The sequence below is a fragment of the Staurois parvus genome, unplaced genomic scaffold (genome assembly GCF_062004578.1).
Source record: "Staurois parvus isolate SC_StPar_1 unplaced genomic scaffold, SC_StPar_1.0 ptg000070l, whole genome shotgun sequence".
Taxonomy (NCBI): Eukaryota; Metazoa; Chordata; class Amphibia; order Anura; family Ranidae; genus Staurois; species Staurois parvus.
In genome coordinates, this window is record NW_028317866.1 from 4,822,377 (window position 1) to 4,846,718 (window position 24,342).

A 24,342-nucleotide genomic window follows, 5' to 3' on the forward strand; every position below is an offset into this window, starting at 1 on the left:
CTCACATAGTGTTGTGTGTTCTTCCCAAACAACTCAATCTTGGTTTCATCTGTCCACAGTATATTTTGCCAGTAGTGCTGTGGAACATCCAGGTGCTGCAATATTCTTTTTGGACAGCAATGGCTTCCTCTGTGGTGTCCTCCCATGTACTTCATTCTTGTTTAATGTTTTCCTTATTGTAGATGTGTCAACAAAAATGTTAGCATGTGCCAGAGATTTCTGTAGGTCTTTAGCTGACACTCTGGGATTCTTCTTTACCTCATGCAGCATTCTGCGCTGTGCTCTTGCAGTCATTTTTACAGGATGACCACGCCTAGGGAGAGTAGCAACAGTGCTAAACTTTCTCCATTTGTAGACAGTCTGTCTTACCGTGGACACATGAACATCAAGGCTTTTGGAGATACTTTTGTAACCCTTTCCAGCTTCATTCAAGTCAACAATTCTTGATCGTAGGTCTTCTGAGAGCTCTTTTCTGAGAGGCATGGTTCACATCAGACAGTGCTTCTTGAAACCAGTAAACCCAAATGAGGTGTGTGTTTTTAAGGGCAAGACAGCTGTCAGCAACACATCCAATATCATCACACTGATTGGAGTCAAGGTTGGCTCACTCCTGGCTCCAATTAGCTCTGGGAGAAGTCATTAAGCTAGGGCCTCACATACTTTTTCCTCCCTGCACTGTGAATGTTTACATGTTATGTGCAATTAAACCATGTCAACATCTAATGTTTGTGTAGTATTATGTTTAGCAGACTGTGTTCTTCTATTGTTGTGACTTAGATGACCTTCAGTGCACATTTTATGCCCAATTTATACAAAACTCCACGTAATCCCACGGGGTTCACATACTTTTTCTTGCAACTGTATATACACTGACTGGCCACTTTATCAGGTGTACCTGTTCAATTGCTTGGTAACACAAATTGCTAATCAACCAATCATCAGGTAGAAACTCAATGCATTTAGGCATTTAGATGTGGTGAAGACGACTTGCTGAAGTTCAAACCAAGCATCAAAATGGGGAAGAAAAGGGATTTAAGCAACTTTAAATGTGGCACAGTTGTTGGTGCCAGACAGGCTGGTCTGAGTATTTCAAAACTGCTCATCTACTGAGATTTTCACACACAACAATCTGTAGGGTTTACAAAGAATGGACCGAAAAAGAGAAAATATCCAGTGAGCGGCAGTTGAGTGGACAAAAATGCCCTGCTGATGTCAGAGGAGTATGGGCAGACTGGTTTGAGATGATAGAAAGGCAAAAGTAACTCAATATGGACCAACATCTCTGAGGAATGTGTCCAACACCTTGTTGAATCTATGCCACGAAGAATTAAAGTGTTACTAAACCCACAACAGTAAAATCAGTCTGTATATGAAGTAAATCATGCTTGTTATACTCACTGTGGAACCTGAGGGGTTAATCCTCTGCATTGTGTAAAAAGGTTGTTTATCCTTTCTTTTCTGCCCCTCCTCTTGAAATGACAACCTGACACAGACTGAATCTGTAGTCACATGCATGTGTCTTCACAGCAAGCACTGTGAAAATGTGGAACAGACTCCCTCAAGAGTTAGTTCTGGCCAGCTCTGTGGATTGCTTCAAAAAAAAAAAAAAGACCTGGATTCTGTCTTAGATACACAGAATATAACTGGATACTAACATTTTTAGGTAAAGTTGATCCAGGGAATATCAGATTGCCTCTCGGGGATCAGGAAGGAATTTTTTTCCCAGCAGGAGCAAATAGGATCATGCTTTGCTGGGGGGTTTTTTTGCCTTCCTCTGGATCAACTGTGGGTATAGGATTATAACTTTTTTTTTCTGTGGTTGAACTGGACGGACTTTAGTCTTTTTTCAGCCAAATTAACTATGTAACTATGCACATGCTCAGTTTGGCGTGTATTACTAGAGAGATTTTTTTTCTTGGGAGAGTGCATGTGATCAGCACAAGGCCAATCAGCACTGTCCAGACAGAGGGTCAAGGGTTTCACATCCTAATAGAGCAGAAAGAAAACTCCTCCTACAAGCTTTAACCACAACAAGTCACAAGACTGCTCTAACTGCTGATGATAAAGGGTATTCAGTAGTTTATATTTACTAAAATAATTGCATTTCCATGTTGTGTGTACTGTGGGAGACCAGATATAGTGAATGTAGGGTGCGGGGTTTAGTAACACTTCAAGGCAGTGCTGAAGGCAAAAGGGGATCCAACTTGGTACTAGCAAGGTGTACCTAATAAAGTGGCCTGTGAGTGCAAGTTCATCTGCTTACATCACTGAATTCTTCATCAGCTAAGGCTGAATTACTGGTTTTGGATCAGTTTATTTTTGGCAGTTACAGGAAAAAAAAAACCATAATAAAAACGACAGACCCACTAAATCATTGTAACCACAATATAGCGAAAAAGAAAAAAAAGAAAATCTTGATCAGCATGTTTGGGCATCAAGGTCCTCACTCATATTCACCTATATATGTTGTATCACAAGAAATCATACATGCATTAGCTAGATAATAGAAGCACATTAAGCTCTCAGACATTCTCTCAGCAGGTGTGATTTCAGATAGAACACTGAACATGAACAAAAATCTTTTGGCCAGGAACTGCAAACCACATTTAAAGCTGAACTCAAGACAGATATAAAAAAAAAAAAAAAACACACACACATTACACCCTTAAATGTTTTTTTGTAAATGCGAGCAGAACAAGTACTTGAATTTTTCATGTTATCTTCTGTCTGCCCCTGTACAGCAGAACACAGGCTGGAGAGAGAGAAGCAGCACAAGCAGCCAATCAGTTGTGCTGCAGTGCAGGGAGCAAGAGGAAGGAGTGAGTGACAGAGAGATGAGCTCATCGGTCTGCTGCTTCTTCTTTGACTATCCAATCAATGGCTGTGGGTTGAGAGGAGACCTCCAAGTCCTGATTCTAACTGATGCGATGTGGGAAACGCAGGAAATCATGTGCGTTTCCTGCACCGCATTGCAATTGCATGGCATCTACGTAATCTGCTGCTGATGTCAATGTTAAATTAGATCACAAAACGCAGTGCGATTGCCAGAAAGTGGATCACATGGGTGCGGTTCAGGTGAAGAAAAAAAAAAAACAGAAAAAAAAGGGGAGGGGGGTCTGAAACCATTCTGATGCGATTTGGAAATGTATGGCTGGAATCGCACCGCACAGACATCGCATGTGATGTGCACAGGAATGAGGTGCAATTCCTGTGCGAATCACATGCAGTGTCCTGCACCTCACACGTGTGAACCTAATCTAAATGTTACTGAATTGCTACAGAGCCAGATCAGGTCTCCTGCCCACAGCTGTAAATCTCAGAATTGTGTGGACAGAAATACAGATCCTTTGTCAGGCAAAAAGGCTCACATACATGTATTGTATCTGTTTATTTCATGGTTGGACTGGTATTCAACTTTAATCGGATTCTTCTCACAATGCTTGCATGCAGTGAGCCCTTTGGTGTCAGGAGTGAGTTGGAGAGCCCGAAGAACATGTGTGAAGGCTAATAGGTATAAATGAGTGATTGGATCATGATGAGTAGGGATCTCACCAGGAATACCTGTTTTTGCATATATCTTAATCACTGTCTGTGGATTTTCTAAATGCCATAACCACTCGATAACTAACTCAGTTTCCCTTTCCCCATAAAATGCAACATTTCCAAGACATATCTGTGGTAATATGTATCCTATGTGTTTTTCTGCAAAGCAACCCCTATTGTCTCCTTAATAAAGAGATAATGAGGTGTTACCTACATAAAGAAAGTACATTGGAGCCCTGTTTATGAGGTTAATCAATGTTTACTACAGATACTATTCCTAAATTGTTCCATGCAAATTGCATACCTGATTTTAACTAAAATACTATTTACTGCTGGGTGTGCAGACAAAAAATTGTTGAAAAAGAGTCACAAAATGATAAAACCAGAGAATAGGAAAAAAAGGCAATGTTTTCATTCCCATTCAAATCTCCATAGCAGCTGCATATTCAAAGCAGCTCATTTTATTTGCTAAAATATGTTAAAACATGTTAAAATAGCAATGTATGGTTTTCCTGCTTGAAAATAAATCATCTCCCATTGTAAGTAAACCAATGGCATTATACAGTGCAGCATGCTTTATGGAGAATCATATTGGTTAATCTATGCTAATCTGCATAACACTTTCAGGAGCCGAAAGAACAGAAGAGTAAAAAAAAAAAACCTAGCGCCTGTAAACTTGGAAAGTAGCACTTCAGCTAAAAATAGACTTGTATATTCACACCGTAAGAAGCCTGAAGGCAGATGAAATAAAGTAAACGAAGGAGTCAGCCGAAAATTTCAGGCTCTGCAGATATATCTGATTCCACCTAAGTACATCAGCGGCAGGCATGCGTTGAACATGTTATTTTTTCTACAATACGTAAAAAAAAAAAAAATGCATTTTGTTTTTATGTTTATCTGCAATATATAATTGCCATTATTATTATTAGTGTTAATTATATTAAATTACAAAAAATAGTCTACTTATAGCAAATCTGTCATTGACAGATTAAATATGAACTAATCCATCCTTCAGTCTTCATTAACAGAAACCCTCTGGCTCCTAGCTTACCAGTAATGCTCCTGTCCACATCCTCAATCAAAAATCCCTGCTTTTCAGGCATGGGGCACATCTGAACACCTTAATTGGCCTTCGACATACGTACGTTCAACAGAGTTTTCATAGCTTCAGACACCAGCTTTGTGCAGAAAAAAAACTCTTACTGTCACTCAGACATACTGCCTGTTCTAAAATTTCAGTAGCTGAATTAGGCACTCTTGGAAGCTCGATTTGAAATTTCAGCTGGTCTCGGGGATCAAAACCCAAGAATAAAAAAAACAAATATATTGCAGCATTAATAGAACTGCTTAAGATCTGCAAAAGGACATTGTCAGTTGACAGGAGCAACATTATTTTTTGCACAAACAGATAGAACAAAACGCTTTCAGTTATATATTTTACATATAAATTAGAAGCAAATAAGAGGAGTTAATTGTTAGTGTTTATATAAAATTAAAAAATGATTACATTTAGTTTATACACACACACACATTTTTAGTTTTTCTTTAAAATAATGGAATTTTTGTACTCAAGGTAAAATCCTTTTCTTGACGTCCATTGAGGGACCCTGAAAGTCTTGAACCTTATAGTTATACTGCCACCTACAGGAGAAATGAACTCCTGTAGGTGGCAGTAAAATGAGTTTTGTAGCAGAGTATTACCAATAGCACGAACATAAAACAAAAAGGGGTGGAGCCTGTTTCCCTCAATGGACAACAGGAAAATGATTTTACAGTGAGTACAAAAAAATCCTATTTTCTTTTTTGTCCATTGAGGGTTACAGAAATATTCAAACTTCAGAACATCTAAAAGCATTTCAACTGAGAGGTATACAACACAGCAAACAAACGCCAACAAGCCTATGAAAATGACAAAAAACTTGGAACTGCCTGCAGCTCAAAGAGTCACCTGAAAGATCTCATGCTTGAAGCCGGCATCAGATGAAGCAAAAAAAAAAAAAAAAAAAAAAAAAACTTTCACCTGCTAGAACCTAGAGAACATGGAAACTGAAGACCACAATCCAAGAAACCACTTTGTGCCAAAAAGCCCTCAAAACACTCACAGGTTAGTAGCATGCACCATAACAGGAAAGGGGAGAGTTGATCCTTGAAATTATAAGCCTAGATGAGGGACTGAAAAAAAGCTTCAATCCTTCTTAAAGGAGTGACTGAGCCCACCCACTCACAGACCTAACCCACCCAAACAATGGAGGGAAGTTTCCTTTGGGAACAAGACAGAAGGATGGAAAAACAATGTCCTGGTTGAGAGGAAAAGCAGAAACCACCTTAGACAAGAAGGAAGTGATGGGCCACAACATTACCTTGTCCCCATGACAAACCAAATATGGTTCCTAGCAGGATTTAAGCCCAGAATTCAGACTCTTTTTCCAAAAGGTTAGTGCTAAAAGGAATACCAGCAAATGGGTTAAAGCACAAACAAAGTCTCTAATAGGTTTAAATACTGGTTTCTGAAACATAGACAATCACAGGGGAACAGATGGGGCACCACATAAGAGCACCCCTGTGTACAAAGGTCTTAATTAAGGAGAGTGAGGGTAATGGACCCTAAAAGGAGATAGAAAGGTAAGAAACCTGGCCCTTGATAGTTCAGAGATAAAACTCTGCTCTGGACCCAGCTGCAGAAAGGAGAGTCATTGTCCCACATAATAATTCTCCTTAGGCTAATAGCAAGTGAAGTATTCTTCCACACCTGGTAGACCATAAAAGAAGTGGCCTTCCTAGCTTTTAGCAATGTAGGAATCAGATAAAGATATTTTCCCCTCTCCCTCCCCCCTGGGCTGCCAAAACCATGCTGTTAAGTCCAGCGATCATGAAGCAGGATGGTAAATTGGTCCTTAAAACAGAAGATTCTAATGGGCCATCAGTGCCCACGGAGCATCTGTCAGGTATCTTATCAGGTCAGCATGCCACATCCACTTAGGCCATCTTGAATCTCTGAAGCAGACAACATAGAGCTTTAGGGGGGACACAGATCTTGGTGTACTGATCCTGCAGAGTCACCAGAGCAGCCACTGCTTCCACTAGAAAATGCTTGCACCTGAAGTCAAATCTTTCCAGTTTGTTGAGCCTGGAGGTCGATATTCGGCATTGCTCACCGGCAGCACAAGTTCTGGAACTACTTTGGATGTAAGGACCAACCTCCCGGGTCCAGGAACTGTTGGCTGAGGAAATCTGACTGGAACAAACATGGTTGATAAGGCTGGAACATGAAATTCTCCCCAGGACAAGTACACTCTTGCCACAGTAAAACTTCTGGTTCTTCCATAATGGTTAATACACCTTAACTGCTACAACGTCTGAACAGTTAAAGCCATGTTGCTCAACAAACCCTTGCCAGCTGTTGCCTCAACAGGAGGTTGTCTATGTATCCCATTATGGGGATGCCGCAAGAATAAAGTTGGGTTAATACAGGGGTTGGCAGCTTGGTGCAGTCGAGTGTCCGGTGGGCAGAGCCAGGAGAAAAAAAAATTGTGTGCGCACCTTTATGCCAAGGAAGGTTTGTCTAAGGATATAATCCTTATTTATACCTAGCTGGCTTGTTTAATGATCTTGTTCAGTGAAGAGCTGAAAAGATGGTTTTCTATGAAGGGTAGGCTTAACACAGCCTTTTACACTGTTACTCCATTGACCAGAGCACCCTGCGAGACTAAACGGAAGAAACAGTTACCAAAGACATAACAGGAATGCATCTAACTTGGCATCCAACACCAAAGAAAAAAAGAAAAAATTTTAGTGCAGGCTTCTGCACATCAACACAAGAGTGCCCAGGCACTCTTAGGGAAAGGATAACATTAAATTGCAGAGGTATCAAATAGGGGGTCCCTGAGAGAGAGCCCAGGCACTGCTAGGGGAAAGTGCATCATGAAAGGCTGCTACACATGATGAGAAAATCATCCAAAACAAACATTTTCGGGGCGATCAATCAATAATCTGATCGTTAGTACACAGCTTTCGAGAGCCGATCTCAACAGTTCATGCAAAAATTATTTGAAGGGACAAGCATGAAAATTGTTCCCGTAAGACTTTCATTTAATCAGTACAGTATATGACCGTAAAAAAAAAAAAAGAAGAAAAGAGTGACCAAGACTGCGCATGCTCAGAAGTGAAAGAATACAATACATTACATCATCACGCAAAGTTTTATTCTGTCTCACGAGAATTTTCGTAACTCTAGTAACCTATTCATTTTCGATATGGGGAGTAGCATGCAGAAAAAAAAAGAAAAAAAAAAAAAAGTGGACAGTCGTTCATCCAGTATTCTTATCACGAGTACCAGGCTTAACTCTGCGGCGAAAAAAAAAAAAAAAAAAAGTGTAAACACGGAGGGTCAGGAATAACAGTTCCTGATTGTCAGAGACAAACCAATGTATGGCTTACAATTATTTTCTGTATGAAAAGTTACCTACAGACACATTCAGTGGGCTATATATTGTATAACTGTATGTTACTGGAGAAACCGAACACATCACTGAGACAAGTAAAAGACTCAGAAGTGTCACAAGTTTCTGTAAAGTTCTCCTGTATAATGTCAGCATTAGGCACACAGCAAGAAAAGGAAAAGAAAATCACCTTTACACAGCTAATTAAAATCCATTTCTCCCAAAACTGCCTCAGACAATCTCAGATACAATTAGGGGAAGAATCCCCAGCACACCATTAGCCTGCTACATCCACGCACAAACATGAGTCTTCAGAGTTGGGGTCAGGTGAAAATTGCTTCAATCCCAGATATACTGGCCTGACCTGAATAGCGGAGTCCTGTGTGAACTGAAACACTGATGGGGAGTCATTCTAAAATTGTCATAGAGAGAACACAAGTATAGATAATAGACTAGTAAGACGAGCTGCTTGGCTAGCTAAGATTGCCATGTCCTGCCTGAATCCAACAGCAGCTGTAGATGACTAGATAAACTTCCAGAAATACAGAGCTGTTGCAGAGAGAACATCAGTATAAACTAGTGACTGCCAGAATTTAAGATATCCCGCATGAATTTAACAGCAGCTGTTGATAATTGAAAAATCTTTCAAACAAAGAACATCAAAGCTAAATAAAACATGCCCAGTCTTTGAAGGCTACTAGCAAAAAACTGAGGCACTGGTTGTGGCCAGTGTTATCCTGTTCTGGCCAAGTTTTTTTTTTGTTGTTGTTGCCAGTGTACGTTCCTCCTGTATGATGCAGTATAGTACCAATATTTAAGACTTCCTGTGTCCTTCAAAGGAAAGGAAAGAAATAATTGTTTTAGATATACAATTATAACTGTAATTATCATTGCCATATATGGGAAGAATTTGTGCAAATGGAGAAGATGATTAGATACACTTACCACATCAACAGATCTCAAACAATAGCATCTAAATATTTATTGCAAATGCAGAGAGTAAAGCAATAATGTTTACCTTGCTAGGATCTGATAAGTGACAGAGAATATTTCCTGCTTTTATATCACCATGCACGTACTCATGTTCATGTATATATTCTAGGACATCCAACTGAAAGACAAGGAATAAGAACTCCAGGTAAAACTATTTAAAACTTTAGCATGCAAAACACAGTCAAAAGAAATTTAGATATCAAAGTAAAAATATTGGCAGCAACAAAATAACCTGTTAAAAGGATGAGAATCTTTACCACTCACCTTTACTTGAATTTTCCTTGTGCTTTGTTTTTTTTATTTTTTTAATGGACATTTTCACACTGGTAAATGCCCCAAGTACTAGCAGGATGACACACTGAAAAAGCGTTGGAAGAGATCAACTTTCCAGCGTCACCCTCATGTGCTGTTCCTAAGCAGATCGTTGCAGCATCAATTACTGAAGCTATAGCTAGGATTACTGGAAAAAAGCGAAGACTGAGTTACATCCTGATTATATAGGTGCACCCATCTCCAGGACTTGAAAAAGCATTTGTAAGCCCACTACCAATGCAGAAATAAAGGCAATTCTTATATTTTCATCTAAGTGGACTATGACAAGGGGCCAACTAAGAAAAAGTATGCTTGTGCAGGATTCCATTTTAAAGACATGGAGGTTTATTTAATACGCCAGCTCAGAAGACAATAATAATGTTCATTGTGCCCTTACTTATACCAAACTAATTTAAGTGAAAATGACTTTGCCTTATTAAGTAAACCTGAATATATGAAACAAATGAAGTAAAGTTATATGTGTGTACTTATGTATTAGTATCTCTTCTTTAGATGCTTTTATAGTTTCCCTCCACGATAAGTATTTTGCTTACATAGCCACATGGAGTGTTTGGCTGCTTTCCTCAGATACCGTGCATATTTGGTATTTAATGGCTTCTTAATTATACTAATTTGTGATTAGGGTTTCCGACTTCCCCTGTTCGGGTTGCCGACTTTCCCTGTTCGGGTTCTTGCCATTCATTGTCTACTTATTTCATTTGTTTTACACTCTATCCACTCTCTTTCTGAATTGCCTACTGTAAATCTAGAGTGTTTGTTAAACTTACCATACGTACACCAACTTGCAAAACTGCTTGGAGTGGCAACCTGCCACTGTTACTTTTCTGGAAATTCTGCAAATCGGAACCAAGGCGATCTATGACCATAAATCTGTAACTGTTAGTAAGAAATCGACATGAATAAAATATGGCAATTAAAATTGTTTATATGAAGAAAATAAACAACAGGCATCAAACATATGTAAACTAATTTAGGTAAACCAGTAAGGATAGAAGTATGGGTGCTTTCAGCACTGATTTAATTTTTAAAGGTGCCATCCTGCTCAAAGCCTACATACCTAATAAGTTGCATGCAAGGAACAAACACACTGCCAGTAATATCTGAAAAGTCAAAGCTGAAAAATGCAAAAAGTGAGGAAGGGTTAGAACCTCTGCTCATGTTTTTTTTTGCTGCCCATATGTCCCCATCAGGGGCTGTCCCCTTGCCTAAAGTCCTGATTGCAGTGGTCGTTGGCACAGGAAGTAAAAGACGGACAGCAATATAAACAGGACAAATGTTCTAACCCTACCCATCTACTAAAATAAGAAAGAAAAACATTTTTATTGCTGTTTGTTGCCTTTGAGCAAATTTCCCCTCATTTCTTGTCCCAATGGCACTAATCACTATGGTAGGAAAGACAGGGAATTCTTTTGTAGGGCGACACATGCCAATAACACTCTACAAAGGTTCTTGATCATGTGTACCCTTAATGTACCTTTGAATTGGGTGCCAATTCTAAAATAAGTTTTTTTAAAAAAGGAGAGAGAGATCCTAACAAATATTTTTAATAATGTATAGCATATTTCTAAGCAATTAATGTGTACTTGCAATAAAGCAGAACATGTGAAGAGGTATCTGGGATCCACATGAAGGGAAACGTAAAAAAAAAAAAGTGCCTTTTTTGTAAAGGTACAGTACATTTTCCGTCTCCACCCCCTCTCCTCTAACATCAATGTACACAATTTATTGGAGGGAGGGGGCGGGGAGCAGGAACCTAGTTTTGACCCTATCTTTGCCCATAACTTTCTGGGACACGTCACAAGTCCCAGAAAACGAAAAGGATTATTCACAAAGCAGTAGGAAGCTGGCTGTAAAGCCATTAGAACTTGGCCACCTTCCCTTAGTAAACATACCAGTGCCAAGGACCCAAAGACCAGTGAAAAACTGGCCCAGGTGAGGATGGTACTTGATCCCTGGCCAGGTAAGTGTCCTTATATTAAAAGTCAGCAGCTACAGTATTTGTATCTGCTGACTTTTAATTTTTTGGGGGCCACTGAAGATCCTCTTTAACCTCCCAGCAACTGCAATATCAATTTTAGATGGACTAACCCTTTACATTTTTTATAGATTAGATATGGTGAGAATTATGTCATTAAACACATATCCCACCAAAGCTCTTATTTAAAAAGTATGCCTGTGTTAGAATAAAAAAAAAAAGTCTCCTTGTAGCCAGTTAGATGCTAATAATGTGTTCTTATGCAGGCTCCTAGCTAAATGCTGTAACCTGAAATCATTTTGAATATATTGTTAGTTTTAGCTTTGGTTTAGCTCATAAATATCCTGAGAAAACATCTGTCTTCAACAATTAAAATGCCAGTGTTCCAACTTCAGCATCTGGAGATTTAATGAACTGAGGTGACCCTACAGAAGCTACTGGGTGACTGAATACTGCACCTCCCTGCCAGCACAACATGCTTACCTTTTTGAATTGAATGTTGTTTCCCCAGATCCCCAGTATTTGGGTATTCCTAAATAATCCAGCTTGTGGCTGTAAATCCATTTCATGACTGAAATCAAACATATAAAGTTAGTAACCACATATCTATGTGCGTACACCAGAATATATATACACACACACACACATATATATATATATATATATATATATATATATATATATATATATATATATATATATATATATATATATATACATACATATATATACATACATACATACACACATACATACATATACACACACACACACACACACACACACACACACACACATATATACGCACACATACAGTGAGGAACAGAAGTATTTGAACACCCTGCAATTTTGCAAGTTCTCCCACTTAGAAATCATGGAGGGGTCTGAAATTCACATTGTAGGTGCATTCCCACTCTGAGAGACAGAATTAAAAAAAAAAAAAAATTCAGGAAATCACATTGTATGATTTTTAAAGAATGTATTTGTCTTGCACTGCTGAACATTAGTATTTGAACACCTGAGAAAATCAGTGTTAATAATTGGTACAGAAGTCTTTGTTTGCAATTACAGAGGTCAAACGTTTCCTGTAGTTCTTGACCAGGTTTGCACACATTGCAACAGGGATTTTGGCCCACTCTTCCACACAGATCTCCTCTAGATCTGTCAGGTTTCGGGGCTGTCGCTGAGCAACACAGAGTTTCAGCTCCCTCCAAAGATGTTCTATTGGATTTAGGTCTGGAGACTGGCTAGGCCACTCCAGAACCTTGATATGCTTCTTATGGAGCCACTCCTTGGTTATCCTGGCTGTGTGCTTCGGGTCGTTGTCATGTTGGAAGACCCAGCCACGACCCATCTTCAATGCTCTGACTGAGGGAAGGAGGTTGTTGCTCAAAATCTCACAATAAATGGCCCCATTCATCCTCTCCTTAATACAGTGCAGTCGTCCTGTCCCCTTTGCAGAAAAGCACCCCCAAAGCATGATGTTACCATCCCCATGCTTAACAGTAGGGATGGTGTTCTTGGGATGCAACTCATCCTTTTTCCTCCAAACACGACGAGTGAAGTTTAGACCAAAAAGTTCTACTTTGGTCTCATCTGACCACATGACTTTCTCTCATGCCTCCTCTGGATCATCCAGATGGTCATTGGCAAACTTCAGACGGGCCTGGACATGTGATGACTTGAGCAGGGGAACCTTCTGTGCAATGCATGGTTTGAAACCATGACGGCGTAGTGTCTACCGACAGTGACCTTTGAAACTGTGGTCCCAGCTCTCCTCATGCCATTGACCAGCTCCTCCCTTGTAGTTCTGGGCGGATTCCTCACCTTTCTTATCATCAGTGATACCCCACGAGCTGAGATCTTGCATGGAGCCCCAGTCCGAGGGAGACTGATAGAAAATGGAAGAGGCTAAAGATGACTAACAATTGCTCCAACAGTTGATCTATTTTCACCAAGCTGCATGGCAATTGCCCCGTAGCTCTTTCCAGCCTTGTGGAGGTCCACAATTATGTCTCTGGTGTCTTTTGCCAGCTCTTTGGCCTTGCCCATGGTAGTAGTAGACTGACTGTGGGGTGGACAGGTGCCTTTTTAAAGGCATAGTAACAGGTCTTTGAGTGCCAGAATTCTTGCTGTTTCTTAGGTGTTCAAATACTTATGTTCAGCAGTGCAATTCTTTAAAAATCATTTAAATCATTAAAAGTAATTTCCTTAATTTTTTTTTTGAATTCTGTCTCTCAGAGTGGGAATGCACCTACAAAGTGAATTTCAGACCCCTCCATGATTTCTAAGTGGGAGAACTTGCAAAATCGCAGGGTGTTCAAATACTTCTGTTCCTCACTGTATATATATATATATATATATATATATATATATATATATACATACACATATATACATACACACACACACACACACACACACATATATATATACACACATACATATACACACACACATATACATACATACATACATACACACACATACACACACAGTGAAGGAAATAAGTATTTGAGCTCCTGCTGATTTTGAATGTTTGCCCACTCACAAGGAAATGATCAGTCTAAAAATCGAATGGTAGGTGTATTGTAACACTGAGAGACAGAATAGCTACAAAAAATTCAAAAGAAATGCATGTCTAACAAATTATGCACTGATTTGCATGTTCATGAGGGAAATAAGTATTTGATGCCCTTTGCAAAACATGACTTAGTACTTGGTGGTAAATCCCTTGTTGGCAATCACAGAAGTGAACGTTTCCTGTAGTTGGCCACCAGGTTTGCACACATCTCAGGAGGGATTTTGGCCCACTCCTCTTGGCAGATCCCCTCCAAGTCATTAAGGTTTGGTGGCTGACGTATGGGAACTCGAATTTTACGCTTCCTCCACAGATTTTCAATCGGATTAAGGTCTGGAAACTGGCTAGGCCACTCCAGGACCTTAATGTGCTTCTTCTTGAGCCACTCCTTTGTTGCCTTGGCCGTGTGTTTTGGGCCATTGTCATGCTGGAACACCCATCCACGACCCGTTTTCAATGCCCTGGCTGAGGGAAGAAGGTTCTCACCCACGATTTGAGGATATATTGCCCCGTCCATCGTCCCTTTTGATGCAGTGCAGTTGTCCTGTCCCCTTAGCAGAAAAACACCACCAAAGCAGAATATTTCCACCACCATGTTTGACAGTTGGGATGGTGTTCTTGGGGTCATAGGCAGCATTCCTCCTCCTCCAAACATGGCGAATTGAGTTGATGCCAAAGAGCTCGATTTGGTCTCATCTGACCACAACACTTTCAACCAGTCCTCCTCTGCATCATTCAGATGTTCAGTAGCAAACTTCAGACGGGCTTGGAAATGTGCTTTCTTGAGCAGAGGGACCTTGCGGGCACTGCAGGATTTCAATCCTTGTCGGCATAGTGTGTTACCAATTGTTTTCTTGGTGTCTGTGGTCCCAGCTACCTGGAGATCATTGAAAAGATCCTCACGTGTAGTTCTGGGATGATTCCTCACTGTTCTCATGATCAATGACAGTCCATGAGGTGAGATCTTGCATGGTGCACCAGACCTAGGAAGACTGATAGTTGTTTTGTGTTTCTTCCATTTGCAAACAATTGCACCAACTGTTGTCACCTTCTCACCAAGCTGCTTGGCAATAGTTTTGTAGCCCAGTCCAGCCTTGTGTAGGTCTACAATCTTGTCCCTGACATCCTTGGACAGCTCTTTGGTCTTTGCCATGGTGGACAGTTTGGAATCTGATTGTTTGAGTGCTCCTGTGGACAGGTGTCTTTTATACAGGTAACAAAATGAGATTAGCAGCACTCCCTTTAAGATACTGCTTCTAATCTCAGCGTGTTACCTGTATGAAAGACACCTGGTAGCCAGAAATCCTTCTGAATGATAGGGGATCAAATACTTATTTCCTTCATGAACATGCAAATCAGTGCATAGTTTGTTTTTTTTTTACAATTATATTTTTTCACTTAATTTGTGTTTGTTTTTCGTTTATAAAATGCATTTGAATGTGATCAGTTTAATGTTAAACATAATTATTATTAAATATGAAGAAAAACATAAGAGATTCATGTCTAAATGTAAAGAACGAAGCAAAGAAGTAGAAAGGAATAGCTTTAAATTGGTAGTAAACTTTTTTTGTTTAATTTTACCTACAGGTAAAAATAATATCTCCTAAACATGCAAACGTGCATTCTGTCTTTCCTAAAGCCAGCACATGCGCTCTGAAGAAACAGCATACCCGTGCCGTTCCTTCAGAGCTGCATACCGTGGCCCGGGACTACCATGCACATGCGCAGGAGTGATGTCATCGCTGCCCGGACTGTGATGCCCTGGCCTGAGATTGCAAACCTGGAAGAGGGACCAGGTGAAGAAGGAAGTGACAGCAGTGGAGGGCTTCGTTTTAAGGCAAGTTGTTCATAATGTGCTAGTATGCATCGCAAGGGCATTTTCAGCAAGTACAGAGTACCAGTTGCTCTTGCCAGTTCTTGTCAATTCCTGTTTGCTGAGCAGACAGCACACACAATCTTCTCTTTTTTTTGTAAACTACTAACCCCAACAATCCACCATGTTATGAAGAAGAAAAGAGGAAGACACTTATAAAGTTCAGCCTGTGTGACAAACCATTACTTTCTTTACAGAGTGGAGTAGTGAGCATCTGGCCTTTACATGTACAATAAGTCGAAGTGTATCTAAACCCAAAAGCAAAAAATGTAACACGTTGTAGCTTACCAGTGCTAAGGTTTTGGGACCTGCATTCATTTTTTTCAGCTTGTTTTTCCTTTATTTGTAACTGGTAATCCTGCAAACACAACAATTCCTGTCCCTGGCTACCATTGCACCTCTTTTTAATAGCACATTAAAGTGGTTGTAAACCTTAGACATGAAATATGAACAAAGCATATCCCTCTATAGTGTGTACTTACCTCAATCCAGAGCACTTCGTGTCATTTCTGTCTGCAGCTTCCTTCCTCTGCTCTCAGCACAAGTCCCTTCTGACAGTTTTGTCTGACACCAAAAGAAAAATGGTGACATGGGAGGGAGCTCCAGTAGTTCTCCAGTACACCTCTTTTACTGTGAGGTGTGTGTGTTTGTGTGGGTGGGGTTTCCCTTCCCGCTAATCAGCTCTCAGAACTCTCCTCACTGAGCTGTGCAAAGTGTAATTTCATCTCTCTGACCCCTTTTTTGACAGCTCTACAAGCTTAAGACTCCATGCACACTGGACATTTTATTAACCCTGGTAACATTAGCTGTGTAAAGTCATGTTAAAAATGTGAGATTTTCAGTGGTTTTGTATTAGCGTTTTGCCACGTTTGCGTTTTTTTTTTTTTTTTTTTTAAAACGTCCAAAAACGCTGGTTTGTTTTTCAGCATTAGAGCGTGTTTACAGCTAAAAAAACTCCTCTAGAAGCCCACTAGTCCTGGATTTTTTTTCCAGTCAAAAGACATCCCTGCCAAAAAAACATTGATTACAGTCTATGTGTGCATGGAAGTTTACTGGCTGTAGAAAAAAATGTCAAAAGCCAAAAACAGCCGCTGTAAAAACGTCCAGTGTGTATGAGGACCTATAAATTCAGCCCTTTCAATGGATGCAGAGAAGAGAAGTCTGCAGACAGGTACAACTTATATAGGAGGATTTGCTTTATCTCTGTGCATCATCTGAGGTCAGTCACTTCACTAGGTATATGAAAGGGTTTACAACTACATTAAAGCAGATCTATGTTCTCAGTGTGGTTAAAGCCCAACAACGTCACATGGTGCTACAATGTTTAGATGACTTATCCTTTCCTTACCATCATCTTGTTTTGCTGCTCTTTGGTAAAATTTCAGCTCACAAAACAATGGCCCATTCTGATGATCCTCCTAGAAGTACAATATTAGGAACAGGATTAATGAAAGACAGATTATTTAAAAATTTCTGTTTTTACGACATTGAATGGGAACTCCAAACAGGCAGCTAAATGCACAGTTATAATAAATACATGGATCTTTGTTTGTAATTTACATACCTCTGCCACACTGTACAGCCAGGGAGACCACTCTACCACTTTCTTTTACTTTTTGGTTCAGCTTTACTGCCTCCTAGATCACACTGCCCAATGACAAAGTTTAAGGCAGACATGTGAAATATAATGCTCCATTACTGAACCAGGAAAAGAAAGGGTCTCCTGTCTGACTGTACACTATGGCAGACATGTATAAATCACAAGACTGGCCATTCAGAACAATAATTCCCTTAGCATATAAAACAGTAAATACATATGTATTTCAACATTGGCAAACCAGTATAATTTACTATATAATGTGAAGCAGATATGAACTATTCAGCTTATAAACAAATCAATGATATATAATCCAGGAGTAAAAACTTTGCTCTCGTCTGTCCCAGAGACCCAGTCATATCCCCTCTGCGTGCCATCTTGTCTCCCACACAAAGTAAAGACAGACCATCAATCTCATTAGCAACAAGTGAACATACTGAAGCTAGAGACAGCAGGTAAATACATTTTGTAAATCCAGCCCTTGTCAAAACACATTATCATACCAATAATAAAATGCATTAAAGTGATCGTGTCAAAAGGATAAGTTCACCTTTCTGCAGGTAAAAAAAGGTGCATTTACTATTTTTGTTTTGGGGAGTCTGGAAAGCATTGCACCAGTAATTAGCAGATCTCTGGTACCATGCAGGACTCCTGCAGACCTGTCAGTGTAATCTGTCTGCTTGTACCTCATACAGGCAAGCAGATAAACTGTGACAAGAAGAACCAACGAACTACCACAACGCTGAACAGTGCCGTAGTAGTTTCTTCGAGAACTGCAAGCCAACAGCCGCAAAGGCTGTTGAAACTTGCAGTTTTCCCATTCACAGAATACTTTGAATGAGTGATACGGCTGGGTTCCTGCATGGGCTTCTACTATGAAGGCTCTCTAAATTAAAGAATTAGGACTGCAGAAAACACTGGGGTGCTGTGAAGAGGCTTTGCAGCTTATGCATGTATTTACAAAATGTGTGCAAACTAAACCCCTGTTTGTAACGCAAACTGTAATACAGGACAATTTGGTTGGTTGCAGGCTGGTTGGTAAGTTGAGCTGGGAATTTTTCTTTTTTTGTTCTAATTTTAAGAAACTTTAAATTCAAGGAAAATGCAGAAAATATTTAAAGAAAATGGTTGTTACCACTTTGATGGCGTAAACAGCATCAGCATGGACTGGTGTATCACAATTAGGGGAGGCTGAAAAGAAAACAATATTGGTCTTTGTCATAATTATTCATAATATTCTGTGTGCTCACATTCTCCTCCAGTACACTATGTAAAGTCATTCATAAACAGTCTTGTACAATTGGAGCACTTGTACAGGTTTAGCATTTTATGGGTGTATAAATGATATTTGACATTACAAAGGCTCAGGAATATGTGGACTGTGTACCAGCAGAAATGTACAGTATTTTGAGGTGTATAATTTATACCAGCTTCTGTTCAGCTATGTTTTGGAGTTTATTACAACCTCACAATGAAATGGTAATGAGAAAGTACAATGAAAAATATGAAAAATAAAAAAATATTTAAAAAAAAAGGAAAAAAAGAGGAAATACACGTCGTTGGCATACTAGGCTGCAATCATTGAGAATGGGGAGGGGAAGTTGAATTTCTTGATTTAAGAAAGAAAACTAAATATCAGCAAATGCAGTAAAAGGACAAAATGAGTTTCTCCCATGGTTCTGTTCTGCCAGACCATGTCCTGTACCTTTTTATATTCAGCTCACACAAGGTGTGTTCAGAAGTGATCAGGATAGAGAGAACAAGTGATGGACATAAATAGTGTATGGAACTTTATGCATTTTGCAGCATTTAAAGTAAGTAACTAAGAACTGTTCTTTGAAGGCTGTTATTTAAAGGAGCGGCTGCTTCAATTCTACCAAGACAAGAGAAATTCAAGTATAGTTTACTGGGACTTGTACTTTTACAGTGACAGGAGAAATTCAAGTATAGTGCACTGGGACTTGTGCAGTACATCTATAAAGAAGAATTTTAAAGTAAACCCGGAAGGCAAAACTTGCTTCTTTTTTTTAAGTTTTGGATAGACTGGAGAGGGATTAGAACACCTGTCCATTTTTATTGCTTTCTGTGCCCCCTTTAGGGAGATTCACCCTCTCTGTTTGCTTGTCCGTTTACCATTACCATCAAAAGTGATAGTAAAATTAACCCCAAATTTTGGGTTGTCCACAGTAAAGATATAGAGGGGAGATCTTTCAATGGGGACACTAGTACTGGAGACCTGGAGATCCCCAAGGAATTCTCTTAATTTGCAGGGATTCTCTCTCACTTCCTGGTTTAGCTATGGTGCAGGAATTGAAGGGAATCTCCCCAATGGGACACAGATGGCAAATAATAACTGGCATGGGTTATAACCCTCCTTTACGCTATCCAAAATGGAAAAAAAAAAATGTTTTGTCTATAGTTCTACTTTAACATAGGCCCAGACTCCCAGCAGTGTGTGGAAAGCAATGGGCAGACAAGCAGAGATCTCCTCTAACCGGCCCTGTGTACTGCATGCACTGCCTGGGCCGGGTGGCGGGATTAATAATGGGTGTCGTGCGGGCAGTCCTAACAGAAGCCTTTTAGTTGGTTTCCATAGTGTTGTGTTAGGTCTGTGCGGCTGCACCCCTTCCACCTCACCTCAAGGTGCACTATGCACGCTGATGCAGGGCTCTTACAGATGCCTGGGGCTTCCGTAGCATTGGGCCAAGTCAGCTGTGCCCTTTCACCTCAGGGCGTGTGCTGACAAAAGCCCCAAGCACACGATGCGCTTAATCTGGCAAGACAGTGTGTGTACATTGGGTGTAGTTATATTTATAATCTGCATCAGCGAGTTTTCCAGCACATTGCAGCTTTCTGCTTTTCTAAAGGTACTCTACCGTACAGAGCGCTTACAGAATGCAGAGCATAGCTCCAACCTATACAGCAAGGCTGAGAGAACGCAAGGCTAGAAGACTAATAATGGCTGTACACACACACACACAGACTTTAAGATTTCAATCTGTTTCAACTAGCCTTTGATGGAAGAATTTGGTGATTGCAACTTATCATCAGAAGTATCTATGGCCATCATGCAGTATCTAAGCTGTTGGAGATAGCTTGCCTTGATCAGTTTTTTTTGCAGTTGAAATTGCATGAAAAATGGAGCAAAAATAGACACAAACATCACCTCCGAGGTGATCATTGCAAAATGGCAATCCCAATACTTTCCAGACCTTGTAAACAGAGCTTCTTCTAACTTGAAACATCTTCAGTGTTTTCTATACATAGCCATGGTACCCTGTATCATCTGACATGGTAGATGTTCAGAGTTATATGTTCCCTATGCACTGATCACAAAACCCTCTTAGTATACGCGAACAGACAATCAGACTTTTTTTAAACAAACAAGGAAGGTTAGGAGGTGCGATTCAATAACAACAGAAAATGTAAAGAAAAAGTCATTTGTAAATTGCTTACCTAAATAGATTAATCCAAAACCTCCCTGACCAAGCTTTTTGCCCAATCTCCAACTTTTTTTGCTTGTGTCAGTCACTATCCAACCTTCTGGCAAAGGAACTGGCAGTTTGCTTTTCCTCGGAGGCATCTTTGTTTTAACCTAAAAGAAAGACCTTTTAAAAATCCAAATCCACAATGAGTGAAAGTGCTGTATAGCCCAATATAAAAATTTCAAGTCAACCTCAAAAAGGTTGAAACAGTTCTTACATAGGCAGTCTACGATGTCAATCAGAACTGCTGTGAATATAGCCATAGCAAAGGAACCTAGAAGAAGCCCAATAGCTCTCCACCATAGTTATTCATTTCAGGATTGAGGAGCAATGGGACGTATAAAAGAGTGTCCACACAACTTTTATCCCCAATCCCCCCTTTCTCCTGACTTTTGGTTCAGGCAAGAGCACAACTTGAATTCATGAGTAGGAACAGACACCTATCACCCTAGTTAGCCAAATCAACCAAACCTTCCTCCTCCTCCTGGACAGCTAACAGAGACAGACTTCTCCCATTCGAATGGGACAGAAAACACATAGAGAAGTATAAAAGGAAGGCCCCCCCCACCCATACATCTTCTGTGATTTCCTGACCCTACCAGGATAAGAAAGAAGATGCCTTGATGGCCCATATTTTTAATTTTTTTTTTTTTTTTTTTATATTGGTTATTGTGCTTGGCAGAGTCACAGTTTTTTTTTAACCCCCCAAGCTAACTTAGTCAGCATGTTTTGGGGTGCTGATTTGGGAATGCTGCAAACTTTACCTCAGAATGTTTCCTTCTATGCATACAGATGGCTGCAGAAGTCCCCTGGGATGGTTCCATGTTGTTGCATGTTAAGGCAAGGACGTTTTGCCTGGTTGCACCAAGCCTCTGTTTAGAGGAGATGGTTCCTCCATCTTGTGACTTTTTGCCAAATAAAGAGTGCCCTTACAGATCACTGAGGTTGTGTGAGTGCCCTTACTGTACGCGGTTTGCTATGGGTTACTGCACTTTGCATATCCTTTTTGAAAACCTGCTTACATTGCAGTTGTCAGCCTTGGAGGGCTACTGTACAGTACTGCAAAGTGAAAAAAACAAGAAGCGCACCAACCTTGCGCATTACCTCAGTAACCAAAATTTATTAGTAAAAGAATGGTACTCACAAACAGCAAATAAAAACAGGCATGTAAGTCCTCCAAGGGACTTCAGAAACAGGAGGCCAGCACGAATCCCATCATGGGGGTAGACACTCAGTACAGCTGATGCGTTTCGAAGGACGTACCTTCTTCCTCGTCTGGTTTTTGCAGATTGGATTGAATGTAGGTGGGTGTATGTTTACACCCACCACTCCATTGAGGAGAATTGAGGGTCTGATCGGGGCCACCGGAAAAACTGACAGATGGACCCGATCAGTCAACTCGTGTGAAAGGGGCCTTAGGGTCCACGCACACGAGGAGCAGAAAAAAAAAATGCCAGAACGTCTGGAAGAAAAAAATCAGCATAAAAAATGTTCATAGTGGCTCGCATTGCAAGATTTAGAAGGATTTGCTTTTTGCAGGCTTCTTTTTCCCCAAACATTCCTCTTTGCTCATTGAAATGCTGAATGATGCTAAGCGCAGAGTTTATGCGCATTTAGCGTTTTTTCTGCTTGAAAACTCCTCCCAAAAAGGCACTTGATGTTTTTTTTCTGCCTCTAAATGCTCCTCTGCAAATATGCTTCTAAGTGCCCCAATGTGCATGGACACATACAGTAGGCTAACATAGAGCTGCTTCTACAGGCTGATGAAAAAATTGCAAAATGACTGTAGAAGCAGAATTTTTTATGCCCAGTGTGCATGGGCCCTTAGGCTAGGTTCACACCTCTGCGTGTTGCGATTGATGCATTAAAAAAAAAAAAACCCAAATAAAAAAACAAACAAACAAAAAAAAACAAAACAAAACACCACTCCCAGAAAAAAAAAAAAAACACAAAAAAAAAAGGCACTCGATGGACCACTCGGTCTTTTCCGGCCATTACTTTTCTATGTTTCTGTGTTTTTCTGGCACATTGTGCAGTGCATTTTTGAACACGTGTTTTTGATGCATTGTGAGGGTTTTTTTTGCCAATAGGAAAGTACTGACTTTGATGCCACTTTGGAGGGGTGTGACTTGGATTCGACTTTGCTGCAACTTTGGATGGGTGCATTTTGGATTCAACTGATGCAACTTTGGATGGGTGTGACTTGGATTCAATTTTGAATGGGTGCAACTTTGATGCTATTTTAGTGCCAGAGAGTGTAAAGTTGCATCAGAGTCACACCACATGAACAGAACTGTCATACTTTCCTTTTAAAAAGAAAAAGCAAAAAAAAAAAAACGTATCACAGCTGTACCCATCCAAAGTCAAAGTTGCATCAAATCGCACTCATTCAAAGTCGCATCAAAGTCAATACTTTCCTATTGGCAAAACTCCCAAAATGCATAAAAAACATACTACATGCATTTCTGCCGTGTGTTCATTGAAGTCTATGGAACCAGCATTGCTCCTCTTCTGGGTTAAATGAAGCCCAGGGGTTTAACTATAATTGGCAAGTGCAAAATCTGGTCAACTCTGCATTGAAACCAATCAGCTTCCAGGTTTTATTGTCAAAGCTTAATTGAACATGCTGAAGTTAGAAGCCTATTGGCTACCATGCATAGCTGCACTAAAACCCCATGTGTCATGCAACCCTCTTCCTGTGGATCATCACGCAGCCTAGGCTGGCATTAGTAAACGCCCCTCAGTCTAGGAGGAAGGACAGACCATTGCCACCACCGAAGAAGACAACCCATGACATTAGCCACGATGATAAGTGTGAAAATTGCAGGAAAAAGGAATAATCAAAGCCAATTTTGTTTTTGTTCCTTGTCCCATTGGAATCATTTTCTTTTATTCCCTGATATGAAGTGAGCAGGATCCTGTTTGCGGTCACCAGCACAAGCGTCCTCACAGGAGGATTTCCCCTCTATTCTTTTTTTTTCTGACAACTCAACATTTTGGGATTTCCCTTCAATTTCAGTCTCTGTGATAAAGGTTACCAGAACAAATAATGAGAATCTTCCTAATAGAAACTCAAACAGTAAAAAAAAAAAAAAAAAAAAACCTACACTATCCAAAATGAAAAATAATATAGTGTATACTTTTAGATGTTCAGTAGAATTCCCCCTGGAATCTCCCTTGTATGGCATTTGTGAGATGTTTGCCAAATGTCAGCTTTCGATTTCCACTGAAGAGATTCACTTTTGCTAAAATCCCCTCTGAGGCTCCTCCCTGCTTTAAGGGCTGCATACACATAAGCTTTTCTCACTGTGACATGGAGATTGGAGCAGATTGTTATAATAAAGCCACAAACCGTAAAAGATAAGGTGCAATAAATTCTCCAGAACATGGAAAGAAAGAAATCTGCAAATTAGTATGATAAAAATCCTCTTGATGTCAGATGGGTGATTCAGGATTAGAAGTGAGCTGGGGGACGCTGTATGCAACTCGTGAGGCAAGTGTGATGACATCATGGGAATTCCCA

The 24,342-nt window shown here is 40.0% G+C and overlaps 1 protein-coding gene across 5 annotated transcripts in view; it reads right to left on the minus strand.

The window, feature by feature from the left end:
• VRK2 (VRK serine/threonine kinase 2) overlaps positions 1–24,342 on the minus strand; it is a 130,907-nt gene that overhangs the window by 101,945 nt on the left and 4,620 nt on the right. For all 5 annotated transcript variants that reach the window (XM_089669221.1, XM_089669220.1, XM_089669219.1 and 2 more), the window contains exons 2-7: positions 20,791–20,929; positions 18,470–18,525; positions 17,086–17,155; positions 11,767–11,854; positions 10,076–10,184; positions 9,001–9,093 (exon numbers count right to left, since the gene is read on the minus strand). In XM_089669221.1, the coding sequence (XP_089525347.1) occupies positions 9,001–9,093; positions 10,076–10,184; positions 11,767–11,854; positions 17,086–17,155; positions 18,470–18,525; positions 20,791–20,917 (543 nt within the window). In that variant the 5' untranslated portion in view covers positions 20,918–20,929. The remainder of the gene's footprint in view (positions 1–9,000; positions 9,094–10,075; positions 10,185–11,766; positions 11,855–17,085; positions 17,156–18,469; positions 18,526–20,790; positions 20,930–24,342) is intronic.